Here is a 25809-nt window from a genome sequence, read left to right as displayed (position 1 = left end):
ATGCATAATAGCCCCTCTGCCCCGTGTCACAGCGCGTCTGCTCGCGTCCAGATCTGCCTCACGCGCTGCCGCGTGTGCACAGCCACGGCCAGTGTTATCATTTTGACTCCCCACCCTGCCTCCACGTTGCCCTCGAACTTGCTTATGAATACTTCGACCTCTTCTAACATACCCAGTGGTGTCAGATAAAGTCTCCACCACAACACTGTCGCCGCGATCGCGGAGAGGCGCGTGGTGAGAAGACGCGCGCTTCATGGTGAGCGCGGCAAAAATCTCCCGTGGCCGCCTCATTCCCAACACTAACACACCTGCTAACCTCGCGATGAACACTCGGACCCCGGGAAACATTATTCCCACCATCTACATTGGGCAAATGATTCCCCATCTGTGCTTAGTCTAACGTTAGGTTTAGTTTCACTTTCAGAATCACAGTCATCTCATATTTCCCTTCAGAATCAGGGTCCGCGAATAGAAGACCCACATTTCATTGCGGGTAAGCTTTATTGATGCCATTAGAACATAATAATAGTAATAATAACCTAATGCAAATACTTGCTGACTTTGACAATGCTCTGATAAAACAGCTCACTCGCACGTCAGCTCCGCTTTTGTTTACACTGATTCATTACGCTCTTGCTCGTATATTTTGTATAGAATCATGATGTTTGTATGAGTCAGGGCTGAAGTACAACATGTCTACCATCTAGTGTAGGGGAGGTTGAATGAAATTTGACACCCTATTTGACAAAAACGGCCGTTTTATTCAGTGACGCATCTTGTCGAGTAAACTCGACCGTGGCGCCAAGAGAGTTAAGTTTGCCAATGACCATTTGGATGATCCAGAGGAGTCATGGGAGAAAGTTATGTGGTCAAATGAGACCAAAATGGAAATATTTGGTCATAATTCCACTAAACGTGTTTGGAGGAAGAAGAATGATGAGTACCATCCCAAGAACACCATCCCTACTGTGAAGCATGGGGGTGGTAGCATCATGCTCTGGGGGTGTTTTTCTGCACATGGGACAGGGCGACTGCACTGTATAGGAGAGGATCACCAGGGCCTTGTATTGCGAGATTTTGGGGAACAACCTCCTTCTCTCAGTTAGAGCATTGAAGATGGGTCTAGGCTGGGTCTTCCAACATGACAATGACCCTAAGCACACAGCCAGGATAACCAAGGAGTGGCTCTGTAAGACGCATATCAAGGTTCTGGCGTGGCCTAGCCAGTCTCCAGACCTAAACCCAATAGAGAATCTTTGGAGGGAGCTCAAACTCCGTGTTTCTCAGCGACAGGCCAGAAACCTGACTGAACTAGAGAAGATCTGTGTGGAGGAGTGGGCCAAAATCCCTCCTGCAGTGTGTGCAAACCTAGTGAAAAACTACAGGAAACGTTTGACATCTGTAATTGCAAACGAAGGCTACTGTACCAAATATTAACATTGATTTTCTCAGGTGTTCAAATACTTATTTGCAGCTGTATCATTTTCAATTTTTAGAATTTCAACCCCTCTGTGGTTTCTAAGTGGGAGAACTGGCAAAATAGCAGGGTGTTCAAATACTTATTTTCCTCACTGTACATAAATAAAATAAATATATTGCAATATATTCTCATGAAACCAGCCAAAATCTTTTTCATAAAGATTTGGGTTATTTCTCGAATCAAAATTAAAAGAAAGAAATAATAATTTATATTTTAAGCTTTATTTTTATATTGTACGTTGTTTTAAAGACCATTTGTCACATTGAGAAATTATTTTCACAACAATAATTTTCACATTTGCCCCACAGAATGTTATTAATGTCATGCAAAAATAAAACTCAGTATAATGCAGAAAAACATTCATGCAAGAAATATATTAGTGTTTTTACTGTATTCAAAATACAGTAATCAGAAGAATCATTAAGAATAATGGGAAATACTGTGCTGATGTATTATGTTAATTTTGGTGGAAAAAAATCATAACCTTAATTTTATTTAAGCAAAATATAGATGTTGATGTAAGCTTTTGCAAAGCTCCCAATATCATCAATAATCTTACCTCTCATTATGTGACGAACTATTTTGACGGATCCTCCCCTGAGATTGAGGATCTGATGGACTCTCTGTTGTAACTGGAAGAGAATGACAGAAATAAAAACGTTCAGCTTTAATGCCTCATGTAAATGACGGCTGTCTAACGTGTGTCCTGTGGATCGCACCTGTGGAACGCCAGCACAGCACATCTCCACCATGATATAACAGATGAGCTGAAGGACGAAGAGTCCAGCGTCCAGCCTGCGCAGATAAAACTCATCGTCCATTGCGTCGTCGATAATCTCGCCGCGACGAACCATATCCTGAGAAGAGCAAATAAAGGTTAGTGCTCCATGATATCTATGACAATAAATGTATATTGCGTTATGGTTATTGCAATCGTCAATTTGCAATTTAATTGAATCAATAAAATAACGGCTATAGAGCAAATCGGTTTCAGACTGCATGGGTGTAAATCATATCTGGCACCAAGATGTTAGCAGCAGATCATTTAAGTCCTGTAAATTGCAAAAGTGAGGCCTCCGTGGATTGGACTTGTTTGTTCAGCACATCCCACAGATTGTTGAGTGGATTGAGATCTGAGAAATTGAGATGATCTTCCATTGCTTCGTTGTCCAGTTCTGATGACATTTTTGGCGCTTTAGGCAGTAGACAGGGGTCAGCATGGGCACTCTGACTGCCGCCCCATATGCAACAAACTGAGATGCTCTGTGTATTCTGACACCTTTCTATCAGAACCAGCATTAACTTCTGGAGCAATTTGAGCTCCAGTTGCTCGTCTGTTTGATCGAACCACATGGGCCAGCATTCGCTCCTCACGTGCATCAATGAGCCTTGGCCGCCCATGACCCTGTGGCCGGTTCTCCACTGTTCCTTCCATGGAGCACTTTTGATAGATACTGACCACTCCAGACCAAGAACACCCCACAAGAGCAGCAGTTGTTATTTTACAGTCAATGTGGTGAAAAAACTGTGGGAATTTGGCTGATGAACACTCAAATGTAAAGATTTTTTTAAACCCTGTTGTATGAACACTATTCATAACACTTAATTGGGGCGGCAGTGGCTTAGTGGTTCATGTAGGTTGCCTACAAACTGGAAGGTTGGTGGTTCAATCCCCAGTTCCACCTGACCAGGTGTCCATGAGCAAGACACCAAACCACAGCTGCTCCTGACGAGCTGGATGATGCCTTACTTGGCTGACATCGCCGTCGGTGTATGAATGGGTGAAAAATGTAAATGTAAAATGGGCAAACTGTAAAACGCCATAGGGTGTGTTGAAAGTGCTATATAAATGCAGTCCATTTACCATTAATCATACTTTACAAGGATATGGAACAAAAAAGTAATAGGTAAAAAAAGGAAAAGTAATATTTTAATATAGTATAGTAATATATATATAGCGCTGAAAAAAAATTATTATCAGTTTCTCTGGTTTTACTATTTATAGGTGTGTTTGGGTAAAAATAACATTTTTCTTTTTTTATTCTATAAACTACTGACAACATTTCCCCCGAATTCCAAATAAAAATGTTGTAATTTAAATAAATGTTGGCATTTATTTGCCGAAAGCAACAACTGGTCAAAACAACAAAAAAGATGCAGTGTTGTCAGACCTCAAATAATGGAAAGAAAATAAGTTCATATACATTTTTAAACAACACAATACTAATATTTTAACTTAGGAAGAGTTCAGAAATCAATATTTGGTGGAATAACCCAGATTCATGCGTCTTGGCATGCTCTCCACCAGTCTCTCTCATTGATGTTGAGTCACTTTCTGCCACTCCTGGTGCAAAAATTCACGCAGCTTGGATTTGTTTGATGGCTTGTGACCATCCATCTTCCACACATTCCAGGGGTTTTCAATGGGGTTCAGGTCTGGAGATTGGGCTGGCCATGACAGGGTCTTGATCTGGTGGTCCTCCATCCACACCTTCATTGACCTGGCTGTGTGGCATGGAGCATTGTCCTGCTGGAAAAAACAGTCCTCAGAGTTGGGGAACATTGGTTTTTTTAGGGAAGCAAGTTTTCTTCCAAGACAACCTTGTACGTTGTTTGATTCATACGCGTCCTTAACAAAGACAAATCTGCCCAATTCCAGCCTTGCTGAAGCACCCTCAGATCATCACCGATCCTCCACCAAATTTGACAGTGGGTGCGAGACACTGTGGCTTATAGGCCTCTGTCTAACCATTAGATGACCAGGACTCATCAGAGAAGATGACCTTACTCCAGTTCTCTAGATTCGAATCCTTATGGTCTCTTGCAAACCTCAGCCTGGCTCTTCTTTGCTTCTCATTGATGAAGGGCTTTTTTCTAGCTTTGCATTGCTTTTTTGCCATTCTTTTTGTAGGTCACTTGATGTCATCCTACAGTTGTTGAGCGACATTCGTGAATGAGTTGGCGGTCATTTGGATCAGTGGAGAGTCGTTTTCACCCTGATGTCTGCTGCTTGACCTTGTTCTTATGAAGAGTCATCTTTGAAATTTGAAGGATGGAAGCAACCCGACGCTCACTGTATCCCTCTGCCAGCAAAGCCAGAATTGAACCCTTCTTTTCCTATATCAGAACTTTCCTTTTCAACTTTTTTGTTGTTGCTTCCAATTACTTTTGAGGTACGACTAGCACTGCTTTTCACTTGACATCCAGCTGGTCCTACTGCAAGAGGATAGTGATGACCACAGAAGTGTTTTTTTTACTTTTCCTCATTAAATAAGATTTGGTTTAGCTGATCACCTAATCAGCATATATAAGAAAAGTGATAGATTGGCCAATAAATCTAAATAAATCAAAAAAGTTATATCATTTTTTGAGTGCCTGATTCCAAAAACAAAAGTCTCACCATCATTAAATGTCCCAAGCACACAACTATGATTTATTTCCTTTTTTGAAGTGATTCAAATCATTTTGAAAGGATTTCAAGCAATTCAAACCTATCAAGTGTGCATCTGAAGTGTCTCCGCTGAAGGAAATAATACATTATTTATCAGCTTTAATATATCGGACAAATTCTCTTATATGGCCGATAACAATAGCATTAAAAAGTAAACACATATCAGCCGATGCTGATATGGTGGCCGATATATTGTGCATCCCTACCACGATATAGTGCAGCCCTAACAGAGGTAAATGACTGTTAGACACGTCATAAATAAATGCATATTGATTTGCAAGAGAAATCACATGCAGTGATGATGTTCCATGCATGTTCTCCTTCTGTTTAAAAGGTTCTGGATAATGATGTTGGCGCTGATCCGTTTAAAAGGCTGATTTTTTACAGATTTTCAGCACCTGCAGCCGACTCTAAAGGGACAAAGACGTCTGGCATTTGTTGAGTGCCATAATTGCGTCGATTGACACTGGCCTCTCTCCGGGGGATTTAAACCTTTTCAAGCATAAAACGCTGGCAAGCACATGCGTGTGAGCGGGCATGAACAGAAAGGCTTGTGAACACAGGGAACGCTGCAGAAACAGCAGGCTGGCGAGAACTGAAGTGCACAGCGGTCACGAGTTGCTAAAGACACACAGAACACGGCCTCAGATCATTGAGAGAGGCTTTCTGGGAGTTTTAGATTGGCCGAAACCATTCAGATGTACTGCAAGAAATCAGGATGCTTTAAATGCAATTTAAAAGACAGGATGTTATGTGTTTGCATTGGGGAAAAATACGATTTTTGAGCCGGACATGAGGATGAAGGTCAAGTTCTCCCTCCAGAGCATCTCAACTGAAGGGTTTCCTTTTCAAATCGATCACTATTTGTGATTTATGCTGCATGCAAGCCTGTAGCTTAAACAGTAAAAGCATGCCCCTAGCAACGAAAAGGTCATGGGTTCGATTCACAGGGATGCATGAACTGATGAAATGTATACAGTGAATGTAATATAAGTTGCTTTTAATAAAAGCATCTACCAAATGCATGAATGTAAATGTAACATTCGATTAAATGACCAGCATCAAATGACTGAACTACTGGAACGTTTTCAGAAAGGTTTCTTACTTTAAAAAATGAATGAGGCTGAGGGTAATGAATGATGTCCCGGGTCACTAAAGACCCACGGTATGCGTTTAAAGGTTAAAACAGCTACTCGGCTATTGAATAGCATTAACTAATAATCTGCGTGACCTAGCTGACATCCAATGAATGTAAGAATTGGCAAAGTTAATCACATTTCGATAATATAAAAAGGCAAACATTCATTTTATTTAAAGGGGTCATGACACGTTACTGGACTGCTTTGCAAACGAGGGTCAATAAAGACAGGATTTACACAAACGCTTCTTCTCAAAGATGGATCAAATCCAACTTCATATCCAGAACACGTAAGTACTGCACTTTATAATGTGTGTGCTGGGCAAATTCACCTTTCTGAATGTGATAATGTGGCTAAAGCTACCATTGTCTCTTACTGTATTCACAGAGCTTGTTATTTTTAGCCCAAAAATGCACACCGCCTGTAAAATTCAGAAGCGCACTTTTATCACTTCTTAAAAATAAAACTAATGACATATCTCTGATTTCTGTGAATACAGTCAGAGGCAACAGTAACTTTAGCCACCGTATAACGTCCTAACCAGCAGAGGGGGGTAGTAACGACTTACATTTACTTCGTTACATTTACTCAAGTAATTTTTTTGGGTAACTTGTACTTTTAGAGTATATTTAAATGGGTACTTTTACTTTTACTCAAGTACATTTCTTGTGAAAAAACTGTACTTTTACTTCGTTACAATCGGTGGCGTTCCTCCGCTACTGTCAATATAATTAATTATATATTTTAAAACAAGTTAATATGACTTGTTCGCAAGTCTCGCGAAACGTTGGAGAGGCTGCTTCGCGAGAGGTGTACGAATCACCCGCATATATTACAGCGCGTTTAGTCAGATGATGGCCAAAGCAGAGGAAGATCACGAAGATGTGTGTGTGTGAGCTATGGGAGGCAGATCACCCGTTCCCTCTAGTCTAGTTCATGTTTTCACTCATAGATGTCAATAAGAATAGTTTCATAATGCTACTGTGTACACTAAAACAAACTGACATCTCAGCATACAAGAATTGCAGCTCCAACCTGAAAAAACATGAAGCGGTAAGTGTAACAATGTTGCTTATATTTGAACACTGTTAATGGTAATTTGGTAACTATGGGCACCTTTCCCTTATTGTAATACTATTTCACACACTGTCCGAGTGTTTCCAACAATAATGAACACTAGAGGCAGAAAAACAGCATTTTTGTATCGCTTTGTTTAACCATAGTCCATGATTTGTAAATGAATACATTTTGGATGTTCGTCTTTTCTTACCTATTAAGCTTGCTCGATAACTCAGCTAATACAGATTTGTATTTGCAATGTGAAAAACTTGGGAACGAACCCCGTGAGGAACGAGTCATGATAAAAGAGATCAAAGATGAGTTCAAAACACAAGCTAAAATTACATGGATACAATTTTATTTGTCACATTTGCTTTTGTTAACAATATCGGGTAGGTTTAGGGTTCAGTGTGGGTGGACGTTAAAAACCCAACGTAACAAATGCCAGATTCACGCACATCCAGAAAAAAAACTAAGCTTTTAACGCCACCCAGTGGACATTTCACTTTGAAACTGTCGCGATATGTACATATTGGTACATATTTTGTGGTTTGCAAAACCGGTGCCACAGCTATCTTTTTCCTATGAGACCAGGCTAGAAACGAAACAAATAGATAGCCTAATTCGACGTCTTGCATTTATACACAAATCTAGATCTGAAAGTATATACATACAAATAAAAACGAGATTGTATTTTATTCCTACTTAAAGAATGCATATACTTATAAAAACATAAGAACAAAGTATGTTTTAAAAAGAGCTCTGGTTTGCCCAGCACACCATTAATTACACTGTTTAACCATTAAACACACACACATATATAGTCTGAAATTTAGGGTTTTCGCTTCTTATCAATCAGATCGAAAGTAACTAGTAACTAAGTACTTGAGTAGTTTTTTCATCGAATACTTTTTTACTCTTACTCAAGTAACTATTACGATTGTTACTTTTACTTGAGTAAATATTTCCGTAAGTACTTTTACTTTTACTTGAGTACAGATTTTGGCTACTCTACCCACCTCTGCTAACCAGCACATTCACAAAAGCGATTCGAGTACATTCACAAAATAAAACGTGTGGTACTTCATATACTTTGAATTTCTCTCGCTGTGTGAGGTTCTCCACACTCCAGTTGTTGTCGTTTATCCAAACTAGCGTGAGCTGTAAAGACTCCGCCCTATTCTGAAAAGGGGTGGGGAGCAGCAGCTCATTTGAATTTAAAGAGACACACAAAAACTGTGCGTTTTTGCTCCCATTCAAATATGGATTTTCAAAACGTCCCATAATAAATAATACAGGGTATTTTTTGCTGAATCTTCACAGACACACTCACTTATATTAAATCTTGTGAAAAGGGCACCCCTATAGGATCCTTTTAAAAAAATGTGCACTAATGAATTGAGCAAAATGAGACATAGAACATTTTTAGAATTTTTTTTCATACTTTCAGGCTGATTTAAATTGTGCGAAAAAAATGTTCATCGGCAATTCGATGTCAGAACTGGGTGATCCTTTGCATGCGTTATTCGAGTCTCGTTACAGAGGTACAGCCTTCGGCAAGTCAATTACATCAGTGCAAATAACAAGCGGCTTCACCTCCGGGAAACAAAGTGATTTTTAGTCACTTCCTGTAGGAGAACTGCAGGCTGGCACAGGTGTTAATATGACAGGCAGAACAAAGCAGCGCAGGGACCTGTGATTGAGCCTCACGGGACACGCAGAGACTAAATTAATCAGAGCACACCCTGCCAACGAGAATCCTTTTGAGATTTCCCAAAGAGCTCTACGCCGCTGCGGTAAAACGAGGAAAAAAAGAAAGGCAGAAGAGCAGGCCGAATGCGGCGGGGTTTTTATGGGGGTCTGTGTTTAGGAAATGCAATTCGGAGAGAATTTGTAGCTGTCATTAGGCTGTAAAAGGAGGCGAGACGGGTTCACATGAATGTGGCGCTGACAGCACTCCGAGGCGTTTTTAAACAAGGGCTCTGCTATGGGTGATATACTTTTATAGCACTCGGAGAAATCTGGGAACGCCGTTCCATCTGGAGGGAGTGCTGGTGCATTCAGTCGACGGGTTGCGAAACAAGAGCAGACATTTCCACAGTCATATTCCTGTCACTGCTTCTGAGAGACGATTTATAGGCCTCTGTAGAAGACGCAGAGAGAAAGTCAGATAAGGTGGATGGGAAACCTTGCACGCACACACACACACACACACACACACACACACACACACACAGAGAGGAGACTGTTTTAAATCGACACAGATGCACCTGCACAGAAACTGCAGCCGAGCAAAATATTGAACAAATTACAGAATGCTCACTGTTTTTGCTGGTGATATAAAATGAAGCAACAAGCAACTGTTTGAGTGGTGATACAAACAAATCTTTGAAATCAGAGATTTTAATCAATTCATCACAAGACTGATTCAATACGACCTTGAATCAGTATGATTTTGCTTTTGAAGTCACAATTTACATCTCTACCAAGTCAATATATTTTGCCATGTGTACTGTACAGCATGTAAAATACATAAAATCGTGCTTTTGTTAAAAATAGCATTGAAAGCATACCTGGATTACTGTATATTTTCCAAGGTTTTTAATGCATTATGCAGGCTTAATTGGCTCTGAAATGACGACTAGTTGGTTAAAATGATTTCTCTTCGTTTGGGTAGATCAAACAAGATCTCTCTCAAATATGTTTAGAAAGCCCAACCTGAAGCATCCCTGAAAACAGAACGCCTGTCTTAAACACACATTAGGATGGATGAGACACGAGCCGCAGGATTCCTCATCAGTGCCCAGCTCACATCCTCAACATACACACGCCAATATCCTCCGGCACGCACAAACACACACACACACACACAACATAGAATCACAAGCATGTGCACGTGCACCACATCCCAACCTGCCAATTATCATCAATTAACATCTGCCTTTAATCATCTCCATGTTAATTCACACTGGCTGAAACCCCACAACCTACATAAAGGAGAATTACTGTAAAAAACCCTTAAACATACACCTGTGACCGCATGCCAATTCAATTAGCAGATTTTCTTCTACTTAATAATAATAATAATAATAATAATAATAATAATAATAACAAATATAGCTGCAAATATCAGGGCCAAGCACAAACACACAATAAGTCATGCCATCATGGTTTGGAGCATCAGACTAACTACAACAATGAGCAATTACACAGACATATTAAGATCATTTTAGGCAAAATGGCAGAAAAATCATTTGCACAATCATTAGTAATCTGATTTAATGACTTTTGACCAATAGGTGATGCTTTGCCCAAACTAATGTGGTGTGGTCAGAGTGAGGTGAGAATGAAACATGTAAAGTTTGGTCTCAACATGTCAAAACACTGCAGAGATACAGCCTCAGTCATGAAAACATTGTCGTCTATCAACACGAAATCTGTAACTTTTTTGTGCCGACATGGACTGAAGATGATACAATGAAATTTTTGTGAAAATTGGACAAAATGCGTTGGAGGAGTTTGGAAAAGTAGGTTTTAAAAAACAAAATGGCGGACAAGAACTTCAGTTAACTATGGCAAAACTTGTATCTATTTTCTCGGCATGAGCCAAGGAATCTATTAAAAGACCTTTTTTATTAAAAAAGGTTAATTTAAGCAAAAGTTATTAGTATTTTGGAAATATCATTATAACATTTGACCACAAAGTGCAACTGAGTCAAAACCTTTTGAGTACCTTCAGGGCATGGCGTCGATGACGCATATTGAATTTCATAACAACATGCTAATGTGTTCGTAAAATATAGCATTATACGACAATTAAAAATGTCCGACAACCAAAATGGCCAATATGCAAAAATAGGTTATCGTTCGACTCAGCATGCTGCACCGAATCAGATAAGACCAGTTTTTACGTTTTTTTGGGGGAAAACCAATTAGAAGTTATAAGCAAAAATAAAAAAATAGTATTTTCAGACCACTAGGAGGTGTTGCGCCAAAACTGTCCTGGTTCCCTCAGGTCATGGTTGGCATAACATATAGCAAGTTTGATCAGAATACACTAAAGCACAGCAGACATATAGCCATTAGGGGTGACCCCTAACGGCCGTTTCACACCGCAAGCGTGAGCGGCGCGTGAGCAGCGCGTATTTTTTTCGGCGCCCATGTTAATCAATGAGTGCATTCACACCGGGAGCAGGAGCAGCGCGTGAGCGTCAAGCAGGAGCGTCGCGTGAGCAGCAGTGAAGCGGGGGTTTCGGCGGCGAGCCTATTTTTGCTGCGCTGCTGACGCTCCTGACACTCAATTAAAGTGAAAGCAACCTTTTAAAGGACAAAATAAATGTGATTTCACACAAAAAGTGCCTAAATTGCACACAGGAAGCACGTGTAGTGTATTTGAACAATAACTGGAGTATGTCAGAGAAGAAAACGAAGAATAAAAAATATCTGTGGAAGATTTTAGCAATTTAAACTTGTTTTGATTATTCAGTTTGGGTGAAAGTATGGTTATGATTATAAAGAATAAAGTAAACTAGCCAGAAAATATAACAAACTTTCGTTTAGTTTAGTATTTAATATTCAGACAGGTAAAGGATCGGTCTGCAGCTGCAGTCACGGTGTAAAGCGAAAGCACACTTTTGATGGACAAAATAAATATAATATCACAAAAGCGCTCCAAATGCACACAAGAAGCACATGTGGTGTGTTTTAACAATAACTGGAGTATGTCATTAAAGAAAACGAAGAATAAAAATCATCTGTAGAAGATTTACCCATTTAAACTTGTTTAAATTATTCGGTTTGGGTGAAAGTATTATAAAACGTAAAGTAAACTACCCAGAAAATATAATAATTTATTTTAGTTTAGTATTTAATGCTCAGACAGGAATAGGCTCTATCATTGTGGGAGCCGCTGTTGTGACGCTGCACCAACGCTTTCAGTGTGAATACTCTCGGGGGTCTGCAGCTGCAGTCACGGTGTAGTTACGCTGAAGTGCTGCTCACGCGCTGCTCACGCTTGCGGTGTGAAACAGGCGTAATAGTCGAAGATTCGATAAATCGATATGCTGAGCCTGATTCGACCAACGATCTCACGGTCGAATCTTCGTGTGTGTTATGAAACGAGGATCATACCATTTTGGCAATATGGGGGTGCTCAATATTTTAAAGACGTGCCGCGGCGCTGAGCTGAGCATCGGTGTGCGACCCCTTAAAGGGTGCTGAGTTTTGCACCGCGCCTTTAAAATTAGAACACATTCAATGAGTGTACACACACCGGCGGCAGCATTCAGCGCCTGTCCGTGGCCACTCAGGAAGTTGTTTAAAATCCTGCCGCACCATTTCGTGCAGCTCATCTGTCAGTCAATTCAAAATTGAGCTCGCGTGTATATAATGTGCGCGTCAGGCGGCGGTGTGAGTGAGATCCTGAGGCGTGGGAATGAGCTTCGCCTACGTCTTCACCCGCTTTAGGCACAATCGGCTTCAGAACGGTCATGTAAACGCACTCAAAGTGTTCTTTTCCTCTCTAGGCAGGTATTTATTTTTAGGTTTATTTATCAAAATGTTCTTTTATATATTTGTGTGATGTTCTGTATTTCGATCGCGGCGTTAACATGTTATGAGAAAACGGTTTATTAATGTTTATCCATCACATTACCTTTTAGGCTATTTAAACCTAAATAAGAAAGCCATTGTCAGTTCGTCTGTCAGTTGGCAGGCAGTTTTGGTCGCTTTATTAAAAGTTGTTGCTGTGTGCAGTGTGTAAAGGAAAATAAAAATAGTTTTACCCTTCTGCTGACAGTGTCGTGCCCCTCCCAACCCATTCACACGCACATAGATGATTCGACTATCAGTCGACCATAGAGAGATTCGACAATTCTGATTCGATTGTCTAAATCCTTAGTCGAGGACAGTCCTAATAGCCATACCTGTCAAGTATCCCGTTTTGGCCGGGAAAGTCCCGTATTTTACCATTCTTTCCCGCCGTCCTACCGTATTAGTATTTTCCTGTAAATCTCCCTTATTTTATCCTGTGTTATTAAAAAAATTAAAAAAATACCGGAGGAAAAAAACAAATACTTTCCAATCTGAGCGTAATTAGTAATTAGAGCGATAACTGGCATCTGCAGTAGCCTACTACACTATAGTGGCCGTCATCACTAGGTTAAGTGTGTAAGGTCAGATGACGAGTGACAACGTGGGAAAAAATACAAAACAGAGACGGATGATGGTCGTAAGACGAAAGGCACTACTTCCAAAAAACCCAAACCCTCGTGTAAATACCGTGATCAATGGGACAGCGAATTTAATTTTCTGAAGAGGAGCAGGTGGGGGACAGTCACGTGTTTTGTAAGTTTTGTAACTGCGACTTCATCATGTGCGACAGCGGAAGATCTTTTAAAGTGACAGTAACCACTTATAATGACAATGTAAAGAACTAAAGTAATTGCTCACTAAATATGCTCTGCTCTTGACTAAATAACTTCAGTACCTTTAATAAGGATTAATCTATATATAATTCATAACTTATGCAATGCAAACTGATAACAATTTATGTATATTTCCTACTTGCTAAGTTGTTATACAGGTAGGAAGAGCACAGGTACAAATGAAAAGTATTATTATTATGGGTTTATGGGTTGATCCTTATGTGAGGATCAACCCAATGATGAGGCTTTTGTTTGGGTGTTTGTTGAGTTGCGATTACACAGACTCTAGGTCCTGCAAGGGCTGATGGGAATGTGTGCACAATCTACGCTCAGTGTAAAAGTTTAACAGCGTTCGGCTTTAAAGGCGAGCGGCCCAACGGAGAAGCATGTCGAGCGTCCAACCTGCAGACGTTTGAGTCTGGTAGGTCTGCTCTTATCTTCACACACAGATCTGCCCTCGCACAGGAGATACTGCCAATCAAGGGTGAATGTGTGTGCGTGAATCTTACGTGCTTCTCTCCTTCGATCCTCTTGTCTGCGAGCTGAACGGCTTCCAGGTACTTAAAATGCAGCTCCATGAGTCTGTCAACCTGCAGAAAGAGAGCGAGGGTGAGCATACGTTACAAATGCACCGAAACGCCACACCAACGGCAAGAAGAGATGCTTTAGGACTCAAAAGTTATGTTATGTAAATGATATTCATATCTAGCTGCGGTGGCGGCGGTGAAACCCCACACAAGACGAATGGTGGTTGTGTTATTTAAAGACAAAAAGAGACATTCGTCTTCCTCTTTCTAGCGATTCCCGTGACAATTTGGAGACAAACAGAACTGAGGCATGATGCCCATATGGCCGAAATCTTTTAGCTGGTGAAACTACCAATAATGCAGTGCTCCTGTCAGAGTGATGAAACAGGGCCCGGCAGGACTGTGAGGGTTATTTTAAGAGTAGCGACCGCTGAGCGATAACAGCACACGTGTCCATCCAGGTGATGTATGGAGACCCCCGACAGAGACTAAAGGAGACGTATAACACAAGGCGGAGAGAACCGCGTGAACACAGTGGAGTGTGTGCAAACAGCACACGCATGAAACATTACACTGACCACGACAATCAGACAGAGAGAAAGAGAGAGAGAGAGAGAGAGAGAGAGAGAGAGAGAGAGAGAGAGAGAGAGAGACACCAGAGAGAGAGAGAGAGAGAGAGAGAGAGACCAGAGGGAGAGAGACACCAGAGAGAGAGAGAGAGAGACCAGAGGGAGAGAGACACCAGAGAGAGAGAGAGAGAGAGAGAGACCAGAGAGAGAGAGAGACCAGAGAGAGAGAGAGAGAGAGAGAGAGAGACCAGAGAGAGAGAGAGACCAGAGAGAGAGAGAGAGAGAGAGAGAGAGAGAGAGAGAGAGAGAGACACCAGAGAGAGAGAGAGAGAGAGACCAGAGAGAGAGAGAGACCAGAGAGAGAGAGAGAGAGAGAGAGAGAGAGACCAGAGAGAGACCAGAGAGAGAGAGAGAGAGATCAGAGGGAGAGAGACACCAGAGAGAGAGAGAGATCAGAGGGAGAGAGACACCAGAGAGAGAGAGAGAGAGAGAGAGAGAGAGAGAGAGAGAGAGAGAGACACCAGAGAGAGAGAGAGAGAGAGAGAGAGAGAGAGAGACCAGAGGGAGAGAGAGAGAGAGAGAGAGAGAGAGAGAGAGAGAGAGAGAGAGAGAGAGAGAGAGAGAGAGAGACACCAGAGAGAGAGAGACACCAGAGAGAGAGAGAGACACCAGAGAGAGAGAGACACCAGAGAGAGAGAGAGAGAGAGAGCCATTAAATTCCATGCCCACTTAAAAAGTAGCGATGAACAGACCCTCCATCACAAAGCCCTGACCTACCGAGAGCTGAAGCCAGAGAACAACGCCCTCGGCCGACTGGTCTTAGAGCTGACGTCACAAACTGACAATAAAAACATAGCCAGACCAAACCAAATCATTAAAACACAAAAAGAAAAATACCTCAAACATTGGACAGTTGCAACAGAGAAACAGAGTAAATTGGAATGCTATTTGGCCCTAAACAGAAAATATGAATTGGCAGGATACCTGAGTAAAGTGAGCGACCCTAAGCTGAGGAAAGTCCTGAGCATGTACAGACTCAGTGAACACAGTCTGAGCATAGAGACAGGCAGACACAGACAGACCTGGCTGCCGAAGGAAGAGCGACTGTGTCCTCACTGCACAGAGAAGCAGCTGGAAACAGAGCTACATTTCCTGACATTCTGCCCCAATTATAAAAACATTAGAGACACATTCTATCCCATTTTCACAACCCATCAGAACGACTTCCTTCAATTATCAAATATGGACAAACTCCCACTCCTGCTCGGAGAAAGCCCAGCGAACCAAACCTGGCTGCCAGATACGTGAAGTCCTGTCACGACAAAAGAGCCTCCAGCAGGACAGAGCTAACCACTTTGTAAATATTAGAAGATTGGACATTTTTATTGCTATGTTTATTTTCATGTAATTTTATTTTATTTGTATTATTATTTATTTCGTATAGTGTTATGAATGCTTTGGCAATGTAAAGATTTCCTTCACCATGCCAATAAAGCTATTTGAATCTTGAGAGAGAGAGAGACCAGAGGGAGAGAGACACCAGAGAGAGAGAGAGAGAGAGAGAGAGAGAGAGAGAGACACCAGAGAGAGAGAGAGAGAGAGAGAGAGAGAGAGACCAGCGAGAGACCAGAGAGAGAGAGAGAGAGATCAGAGGGAGAGAGACACCAGAGAGAGAGAGAGATCAGAGGGAGAGAGACACCAGAGAGAGAGAGAGAGAGAGAGAGAGAGAGAGACACCAGAGAGAGAGAGAGAGAGAGAGAGAGAGAGAGAGAGACACCAGAGAGAGAGAGAGAGAGAGAGAGAGAGAGAGAGAGAGAGAGACCAGAGGGAGAGAGAGAGAGAGAGAGAGAGAGAGAGAGACACCAGAGAGAGAGAGACACCAGAGAGAGAGAGAGAGAGAGAGAGAGAGAGAGAGAGAGAGAGAGAGAGAGAGAGAGAGAGAGAGAGAGAGAGAGAGAGAGAGAGAAAGAGGAAGAAAGAAAACAAGCAAAAATATAGCTGCAAGCAGCCATTATCGGGGCCAAGCGCAAAGAAGAAGACAAGACATGCCAGCATGGCTGGAAGTCTCAAGCCAACTGCAACAATGAGCCATTAAGGACCTATTAAGTTGATTTTAGGCAAAATAGCAGTCAAATTTTAAATACAGTCAATAATAATGGTTTAATGGTTTATCACTTTCGACCAATAGGTGTCACTGTTACGAAACTGATGTGGTTTAGTCAGATTGAGATGACAATGACACATGCAAAGTTTGGTGTCAATATGTCAAAGCATTGCAGAGATACAGCCTCAAGAGTAATTTTTGCATCATGGCTCAACTCTGTTGCAGTGGTATATGAAAACTGTTTTGTCTATCAATCCGAAATCCATAAGTATTTGTCAGCATGGTCTGAAGACGATACGGATCAATTTTGGTGAAAATCGGACAAACGGTCTAGGATGAGTTTGAAAAAGTAGGTTTTTAACAAATAACAAGACGGAGGACAGATAGGTTTGCAAAATATGGCACAATTGGTATCCATGTTCTCGGCATGAGCCATTGACTGTATTATGACCAGTTTCATTACAATGGGTTAATTTAATCAAAAGTTATTCGCATTTCTGTACATTTTATTACAACTTTTGACCACAAGGTGGCGCTACCCCGAAACTTTTTGAGTATCTTCAGGACATGGAGCGGAAGACACATACCGAGTTTTGTAACGATACGCTAATGCATTCTTAAATTATAGCATTAGCATTTTAAACCATAATACTGCATTGAAGTCAATGGGAATTTCATGTTTTGTTTTATTATAGCGCCACCAAGAGGCACAATCCCACCAATTTTTTTATGTGTCCTCATAGTGAGCCCATACATATGTGTGTCAAGTTTGGTGAAAATATCTCATTTTGTTTTGGAGTTATAGACATTTATATGAAAAAACACGTAAAAAAGGACTGACACCTGACTTTGATTGGATTTTACTACCCCTTACTATCAATATTTTGAGATTTGGGCATTAGCGTATAGCTATCGACCTATGTTTCCGAACTTCTGAGGCTGGTTTCGTCTCGATCGGACTAGCGGTTTCGAAGATATCAGCAAATGTTTTTTAAGCACTAAATTACAACTCTGCGCAAACCATATGCCGAAACCTGGCAAGTCTGGTATCGTTGGAGTCGGCAAGGATTCAGGAGACCAAAAAACACACTCCCATCAAAATATGTCAACCACACCCAAAGTTATAAGCGTTTGAAAAAAAAAATTCTCCACTAGGTGGCGCTGTTTCGAAACTTCTCAGGCTACTTCAGGGCATCGTGGTGATGACCCATACCAAGTTTCATAACAATCTGTTCATGCGTTCATAAAATACAGCATTTTTGCACATAATTCAAAATGGCCGACATCCAAAATGGCCGACATGGTAAAATTGGATATCAGTCGACTCGGCATGACGCCCTGAATCTAATGAGAGCAATTTTATGATTTTTGGATAAACGGTTCAGAAGTTATAAGCCAAAATAGGCATTTTTCGTATCTCCGGACAGGTAGGTGGCGCTGCGCCGAAACGCTGCATGTTGCTTCAAGTCATGCTTGTGATGACATGTACCAAGGTTGGTTTGAATACGATAAAGCGTTGCGGAGATATAGCCTTTAGTGTGTTTTTGCAACCTCCACGTAAAATTTGTTTGTGCGTTTATTGAAAACGATTGGACGAATCAACTTGAATTCCATAACTTTTTGTCAACATGCTCTGAAGATGATCTGTTTCAATTTTCGTGAAAATCGGAGCAACGGCCTAGGAGGAGTTCGAAAAAGTAGGTTTTTCAGAAAATTCAAAATGGCGGGAAAATTTGCATACCGGAAAATGACATCATAGGGTGAAATCGAATCGGCTTGAGCCAAGGAATCCGATGAAAAAAGAATTTTGTTTCTAGCCCTTAGGGGTCAAAAGTTATAAGCATAAATATGAGTGAAACTTTGGACAGGTGGTGGCGCTAGAGGGATTGAGTTAGAGGCACCAAATTTGCTATAGTGACAGCTCAGACTGGCCTCTATGAGTGTGCCAAATTTCACAACTTTTTACCATACGGTTCTATGGGCTGCCAGAGACTCCTATGGCGGAAGAAGAAGAAGAAGAAGAAGAAGAAGAAGAAGAAGAAGAAGAAGAAGAAGCAGAATAATAATAATAGGAACACTAACGATTTCAATAGGTGCCTCCGCACCTTCGGTGCTTGGCCCCTAACAAGCAGCCATTATCGGGGCCAAGCGCAAAGAAGAAGACAAGACATGCCAGCATGGCTGGAAGTCTCAAGCCAACTGCAACAATGAGCCATTAAGGACCTATTAAGTTGATTTTAGGCAAAATAGCAGTCAAATTTTAAATACAGTCAATAATAATGGTTTAATGGTTTATCACTTTCGACCAATAGGTGTCACTGTTACGAAACTGATGTGGTTTAGTCAGATTGAGATGACAATGACACATGCAAAGTTTGGTGTCAATATGTCAAAGCATTGCAGAGATACAGCCTCAAGAGTAATTTTTGCATCATGGCTCAACTCTGTTGCAGTGGTATATGAAAACTGTTTTGTCTATCAATCCGAAATCCATAAGTATTTGTCAGCATGGTCTGAAGACGATACGGATCAATTTTGGTGAAAATCGGACAAACGGTCTAGGATGAGTTTGAAAAAGTAGATTTTTAACAAATAACAAGATGGAGCACAGATATGTTTGCAAAATATGGCAAAATTGGTATCTATCTTCTCGGCATGAGCCAATGAATGTATTATGACCAGTCTCATTACAATAGGCTAATTTAATCAAAAGTTATTAGCATTTTTGTACATTTTATTACAACTTTTGACCACAAGGTGGCGCTGCCCCGAAACTTTTTGAATATCTTCGGGACATAGAGCGGAAGACACATACCGAGTTTTGTAATGATACACTAGTGCATTCTTAAATTATAGCATTAGCATTTTAAACCGTAATACTGCATTGAAGTCAATGGGAATTTCATGTTTTGTTTTATTATAGCGCCACCAAGAGGCACAATCCCACCAATTTTTTTATGTGTCCTCGTAGTGAGCCCATACATATGTGTGTCAAGTTTGGTGAAAATATTTCATTTTGTTTTGGAGTTATAGACATTTATATGAAAAAACACGTAAAAAATGACTGACACCTGACTTTGATTGGATTTTACTACCCCTTACTATCAATATTTTGAGATTTGGGCATTAGCGTATAGCTATCGACCTATGTTTCCGAACTTCTGAGGCTGGTTTCGTCTCGATCGGACTAGCGGTTTCGAAGATATCAGCAAATGTTTTTTAAGCACTAAATTACAACTCTGCGCAAACCATATGCCGAAACCTGGCAAGTCTGGTATCGTTGGAGTCGGCAAGGATTCAGGAGACCAAAAAACACACTCCCATCAAAATATGTCAACCACACCCAAAGTTATAAGCGTTTGAAAAAAAAAATTCTCCACTAGGTGGCGCTGTTTCGAAACTTCTCAGGCTACTTCAGGGCATCGTGGTGATGACCCATACCAAGTTTCATAACAATCTGTTCATGCGTTCATAAAATACAGCATTTTTGCACATAATTCAAAATGGCCGACATCCAAAATGGCCGACATGGTAAAATTGGATATCAGTCGACTCGGCATGACGCCCTGAATCTAATGAGACCAATTTTATGATTTTTGGATAAACGGTTCAGAAGTTATAAGCCAAAATAGGCATTTTTCGTATCTCCGGACAGGTAGGTGGCGCTGCGCCGAAACGCTGCATGTTGCTTCAAGTCATGCTTGTGATGACATGTACCAAGTTTGGTTTGAATACGATAAAGCGTTGTGGAGATATAGCCTTTAGTGTGTTTTTGCAACCTCCACGTAAAATTTGTTTGTGCGTTTATTGAAAACGATTGGACGAATCAACTTGAATTCCATAACTTTTTGTCAACATGCTCTGAAGATGATCTGTTTCAATTTTCGTGAAAATCGGAGCAACGGCCTAGGAGGAGTTCGAAAAAGTAGGTTTTTCAGAAAATTCAAAATGGCGGGAAAATTTGCATACCGGAAAATGACATCATAGGGTGAAATCGAATCGGCTTGAGCCAAGGAATCCGATGAAAAAAGAATTTTGTTTCTAGCCCTTAGGGGTCAAAAGTTATAAGCATAAATATGAGTGAAACTTTGGACAGGTGGTGGCGCTAGAGAGATTGAGTTAGAGGCACCAAATTTGCTATAGTGACAGCTCAGACTGGCCTCTATGAGTGTGCCAAATTTCACAACTTTTTACCATACGGTTCTATGGGCTGCCAGAGACTCCTATGGCGGAAGAAGAAGAAGAAGCAGAATAATAATAATAGGAACACTAACGATTTCAATAGGTGCCTCCGCACCTTCGGTGCTTGGCCCCTAATGAAAGAACCAAACAGAAAAACAAACAGGAGGACAAAACATGACAACACAAAACTAAAGGAAATAAAGACCAAAAACAAACAGAAGAATAAATGAAAAAAGTGAACAAACCAACAAAAGAAATAAATGACAGACTGAAAGAATTAAGAAAGACAGAATAAGTTAAACGAAAGACAAATTGAAAGAAACAAAAACAAACAAAGCAGAAGGAAATAATGAACAACGAATGAAAGAACAAATAAATACGCTGAACAGAACAAAAAAATTAAAAAAGAACTATAAAAAGAAGAAAAAGTATGAGCAACCAACAAGAGTGAACATAAATCAAACCACAACACAATGGGGAAAAAAAGAAAGAAAAAGGAAACAAAAGCGATAAATGAAAACGAGTGGGGAAAAAACCCAGCAAACCAAAATAAAGAAAAGAAAAAAAAAAAAAAAAAAGAAAAAAAAAATGAGAGGGAATGGTTGAACACCGAAAAAAGAGGAAATAAAACAATAGGCTGGAATGAATGAATAAAATATTATTAAAAAAAAGAACAAAACGAACGTACGAACTGAACGAACAAAAAAAAGAACAAAGAACAAAAACCAACAAACAAGTGCAAACGAAAAAGCAAACCAATGAATGAAACGAACAAACGACTGAAAGAAGGAATAAAAGAAATCCAACTAACAAAAAGCACAAACGAACGAACGATTGAAAAAGATTGAACAAAAGTATTAATGAATAATGAAGAAAACATTTATTTAAATTCTACTCAAATCTTCTTTCGCATGTTTCTGTCTTCAATTTTGTCAATTATAATCAAGCACTTTATAACAGTGTCTCATTTGTTAACATTAGTTAAGGCATTAACTAACAAAGAGCATTGTGTTTTTATAGCATTTAATAATGTTAGTCAATTCAAATGTTCATATTAGTTCACAGTGCATTAACTATACGTTAACAGATGCAACTTTTGATCTTGGTAAATGTTGAAATCAGCAAAGGTTAATAAATGCTGTTGTTCATTTTTAGTTCATGCCAACTAATGTAATAAACTAATGGCACAGCTGAGACTTTGGTCATGTTTGCTTTCTAAATGAATGTGACTAAGCTCATCGTGTCAAAGCACCACAGCAGGTTGTGTATTCTCTTTACGGTCGCATTAAACCCGTCTGCCTCGAGCGCTCTTTTGTCGTCACTCTGCCATTTTTAGAAACAGAAGATAATAAAGCCGTAGCGTCAGCTGTCTTATTTTTACCTTCTCGCAGTCGTTCTCTGTGAACTTGCTGAGGAGACGACTTCTCTGCTGGCCTTTGAGGTTCCTCAGCATGGAGGCGATGATGGAACACACGTGCTCTGGGAGAAGAAAACAAGGCTTTTAGTGTCCTCATCTCACACACTTCACACTAGATCAAGTGAAAACACAGAGCAATGAGTGGGAGGTGACAACCAACGTGCTTTTCTAGAGCGAGAACATGAAACTCAACGTCCTCGGTTTACACGAGTTCTCCTGCAGTTTGAGAAATACGTCTCAAACTTTCTCTTGTAGCTGTCAGAGCGATTCCAGCTCATGATCAGAAGAAAACACAGTAAAGTTGACTCAAGAAACTGCAGAACAAACCTGAATATAAGAGTCAGAAGTGGCTTTTTAAAGCTTGTGGCTTTAAAATGAGTCTCTAAAATTTAAAATATCAGTTTTCTATGTGAATATTTGTAAAATGTAATGTATTCCCATGATATATTTCAGCATTATTACCTCTAGATCCTTTAGAAATCATCCTAACATGATGACTTGATGCTCAAGAAACATTTATGATTATTATCAATGTTGAAAACAGTTGTGATGCTTCATATTTTTGTGTGGAAACAACTGATGCAATTTCTTCAATTTAATCGGCTTTAATTATATAGGACACATTTCTTATCAGGCCGATAATAATAACATTAAAAAATGAACATATGGTGGCTGATATATTGTGCATCCCTAATAAAAATATACAAACATGTCTCTCTTTTTTGTCTTGCAGCTTTTTAAAATCCATTTTATAGGCAGCATCAACACAGAGTCAAATTTTGTAATTTATTTAGACATAAAAAGAGAAATTGCACAGAAATTGCAGAGCGAGTCTGTGACTGCCTTGGAAAACTGCTGCAAATGGAAACTGCGAGGCTGCACTAAAAGCTTTAATGAACGTGGAGTGAAGTGCATGAATGTCTTTGCTCGCTGTCGCCTATAAAAACACTAATAAAGAAGCATTAGTGCTGAGCGAAGCGACACGCAACAAGACATCAGACACAACCGCACATTTGATCTGATGGCATGTTTCCGGCCAAGGAAGGAACAAGCTGAAATTACAGTAAGAATGTGTCCATCGGCACTTTAAAAAGAAAGATGTTCAACAATTTAAAGGGATCATTCATTCAAAGATAATAATTCTATCACCATTTACTCATTTCAAACCTTGACTTTCTTTCTTGGACAAAAGAAATTATTCAGAGAAAAAAATTACTGGTGAACTATTCCTTTAAACCCTATAGAGATAAAAACATATAAAGATAAAACTAACAAACAAAATGCAAAAAATGTGAAAGTTTTAACCGATTTTGTTAACTAACGTGGCGGAATAATGAATAATGTACCATTTTTGTTTGTTAATTAGTTGATAAAAAATTAAATGGATCAAAAAATCCATTAAAATGAAAGTGAACAAAAGAATTGTGAACTGAACAAAAAACAACAAAGAAAAGCAGAACGAACAAAAGTCAAACTTTTATTTGTTAATGCATGTGGCAGGGAATAAAATGTTTTGCTTTTCTTTTTAAATGTTTTGTTTGTTAGTTCTTTCACTGCAAAACAAGGAATAAAAACGAATGTGAGCAAACGAAAGTGAACTGAACAGAAAGCAACAAACAAAAAAAGGAGCGAACGAGAGAAAAATAAAACTAGCAAACAAAATAACGAAGAACAAAACATGGGAGACTTCTTCCCATGAAAGACCCATGAAAAAATATGAAAAAAACAGCAAACAAAAAAGAGAACAGAAAAAACAGTGACAAAGCATCAAAAAAGCGATTATTTTTAATTGTTTGTTAATGCATCTGGTAGTTATAGTGGTAGTTTTTCATTTTTTAGTTCCTTTACTGCAAAAACAAAAAAGCAAAAGATAAAACCAACAAACATGGAAAACCCCAAAAAACAAGTATGAAATGCCTATAGAAAAACCAGAAACAAAAAGGAGAAAAAAAAGAAAAGAAAAAAAAGAGTTATAAAGCAAAAAAAGCCAATCAACAAATTATTACAAGCGAAAATGTGAACGTTTCAGCCGAGTTTATTAATACATGTGACAGGAAATTTATTTTTGTTGTTGTTAATTCTTCCTATGAATAAAAATGAAAGTGAACGAACAAACAGTGACAATGGGAACAAACGAAAAGTGAGACGAAAGTGAACGGAACAAACAACAAAAAACAAACAAACAAAAGAGCAAACAAAAGCAAAAGATAAAACTAGCGAACAAGAAGAAAACACAAAAGGAGAGCAAAAAAGCGAAAGATAAAACTAGCAAAGAAAATGAACAAATCAACAAACAAAAGGAGAGCAAACAAAAGCAAAATATAAAACTAGCAAACAAAAAGAATAAACCTAACAAACAAAAGGAGAGCAAACAAAAGCAAAAGATAAAATTAGCAAACAAAAAGAACAAACAAAAGGGAAACACAAAACTAGCGAACAAAAAACTAACAAAAGGAGAGCAAACAAAAGTGAAAGATAAAACTAGCAAACAAAAAGATCAAACACAAGGAGAGCAAACAAAAGCGAAAGATAAAACTAGCAAACAAAAAGAACAAACACAAGGAGAGCAAACAAAAGCGAAAGATAAAACTAGCAAACAAAAAGAACAAACACAAGGAGAGCAAACAAAATTGAAAGATAAAAATAGCGAACAAAAATAAAAAACACAAAGAAACAAGAATGAAAAAAATACTAAAACAAAACTAAAAAGCAAACAAACAAAATGACAATGCAAAAAAAAAGCAAATCAACAAAGAATTACAAGTGAAAATATGAGTTGAGTATCTTAAGCCCTTTTCACACTGCACGTCGGACCCGCAGTATTCACTGAACATTGCCGGGTCGCCTTCTGTGTGAAAGCAGCCACGTCCCGGGATTGATTACCGAATTCGACCCGGGTCAGGACCTAGTAATATTGCGGTATTCGACCCGGGACGAGCGCTGTGTGAGCAAAAGCCGAAACTAATGCCGCAACGTGTACGTAGTTATCGTGCGACTCCTAGAGCTTGTTTTTTCAATAATACAACCCTGCAGTGCCAGAAGAGCTCGTCAGTGTTTAAACGCAGAGAGTGTTCGTATACAAAAGAAACTAAAATTAAACAAGCAGAAATGTGCGCAAACTGGACACAAGTCGAGACCACGGAGCTCCTTACTATCCGCGCTGAAGCTGAGATCGCTCGCCGTTATACGTCACATCCGGATGTCACGTGTCAACTCGACCCGGGACCGTTAAGTGGTGTGTGTGAAAGTGCACATATTACGGTATTTCGCTGGCAGTGTGAATGGACCAAATCTAGCGGCCCGGGAACAAATGCCGGATCGCATTATCCGTGTATTTGCCGGAATCGCAGTGTGAAAGGGGCTTTAATGCGTAAGGCAGGGAATGATAAATCACATCACAATCTGATTCATATTTATGGGTTAGTATGGCAGATTATTCTCAGATTAACTTAATTT

At 39.8% G+C, this 25809-nt stretch overlaps 1 protein-coding gene across 2 annotated transcripts in view; it reads right to left on the bottom strand.

The window, feature by feature from the left end:
- Window positions 1–25809, bottom strand: part of ctnnbl1 (catenin, beta like 1) — a 94479-nt gene that overhangs the window by 11310 nt on the left and 57360 nt on the right. For both annotated transcript variants that reach the window (XM_067445514.1, XM_067445513.1), the window contains exons 12-15: window positions 22318–22415; window positions 14064–14144; window positions 2200–2337; window positions 2040–2112 (exon numbers count right to left, since the gene is read on the bottom strand). In XM_067445514.1, coding sequence (XP_067301615.1) covers window positions 2040–2112; window positions 2200–2337; window positions 14064–14144; window positions 22318–22415 — 390 coding nt within the window. The remainder of the gene's footprint in view (window positions 1–2039; window positions 2113–2199; window positions 2338–14063; window positions 14145–22317; window positions 22416–25809) is intronic.

This window comes from Pseudorasbora parva, chromosome 6 (assembly GCF_024679245.1).
Source record: "Pseudorasbora parva isolate DD20220531a chromosome 6, ASM2467924v1, whole genome shotgun sequence".
Classification (NCBI taxonomy): Eukaryota; Metazoa; Chordata; class Actinopteri; order Cypriniformes; family Gobionidae; genus Pseudorasbora; species Pseudorasbora parva.
This window is presented reverse-complemented; position numbering and strand designations above follow the sequence as displayed.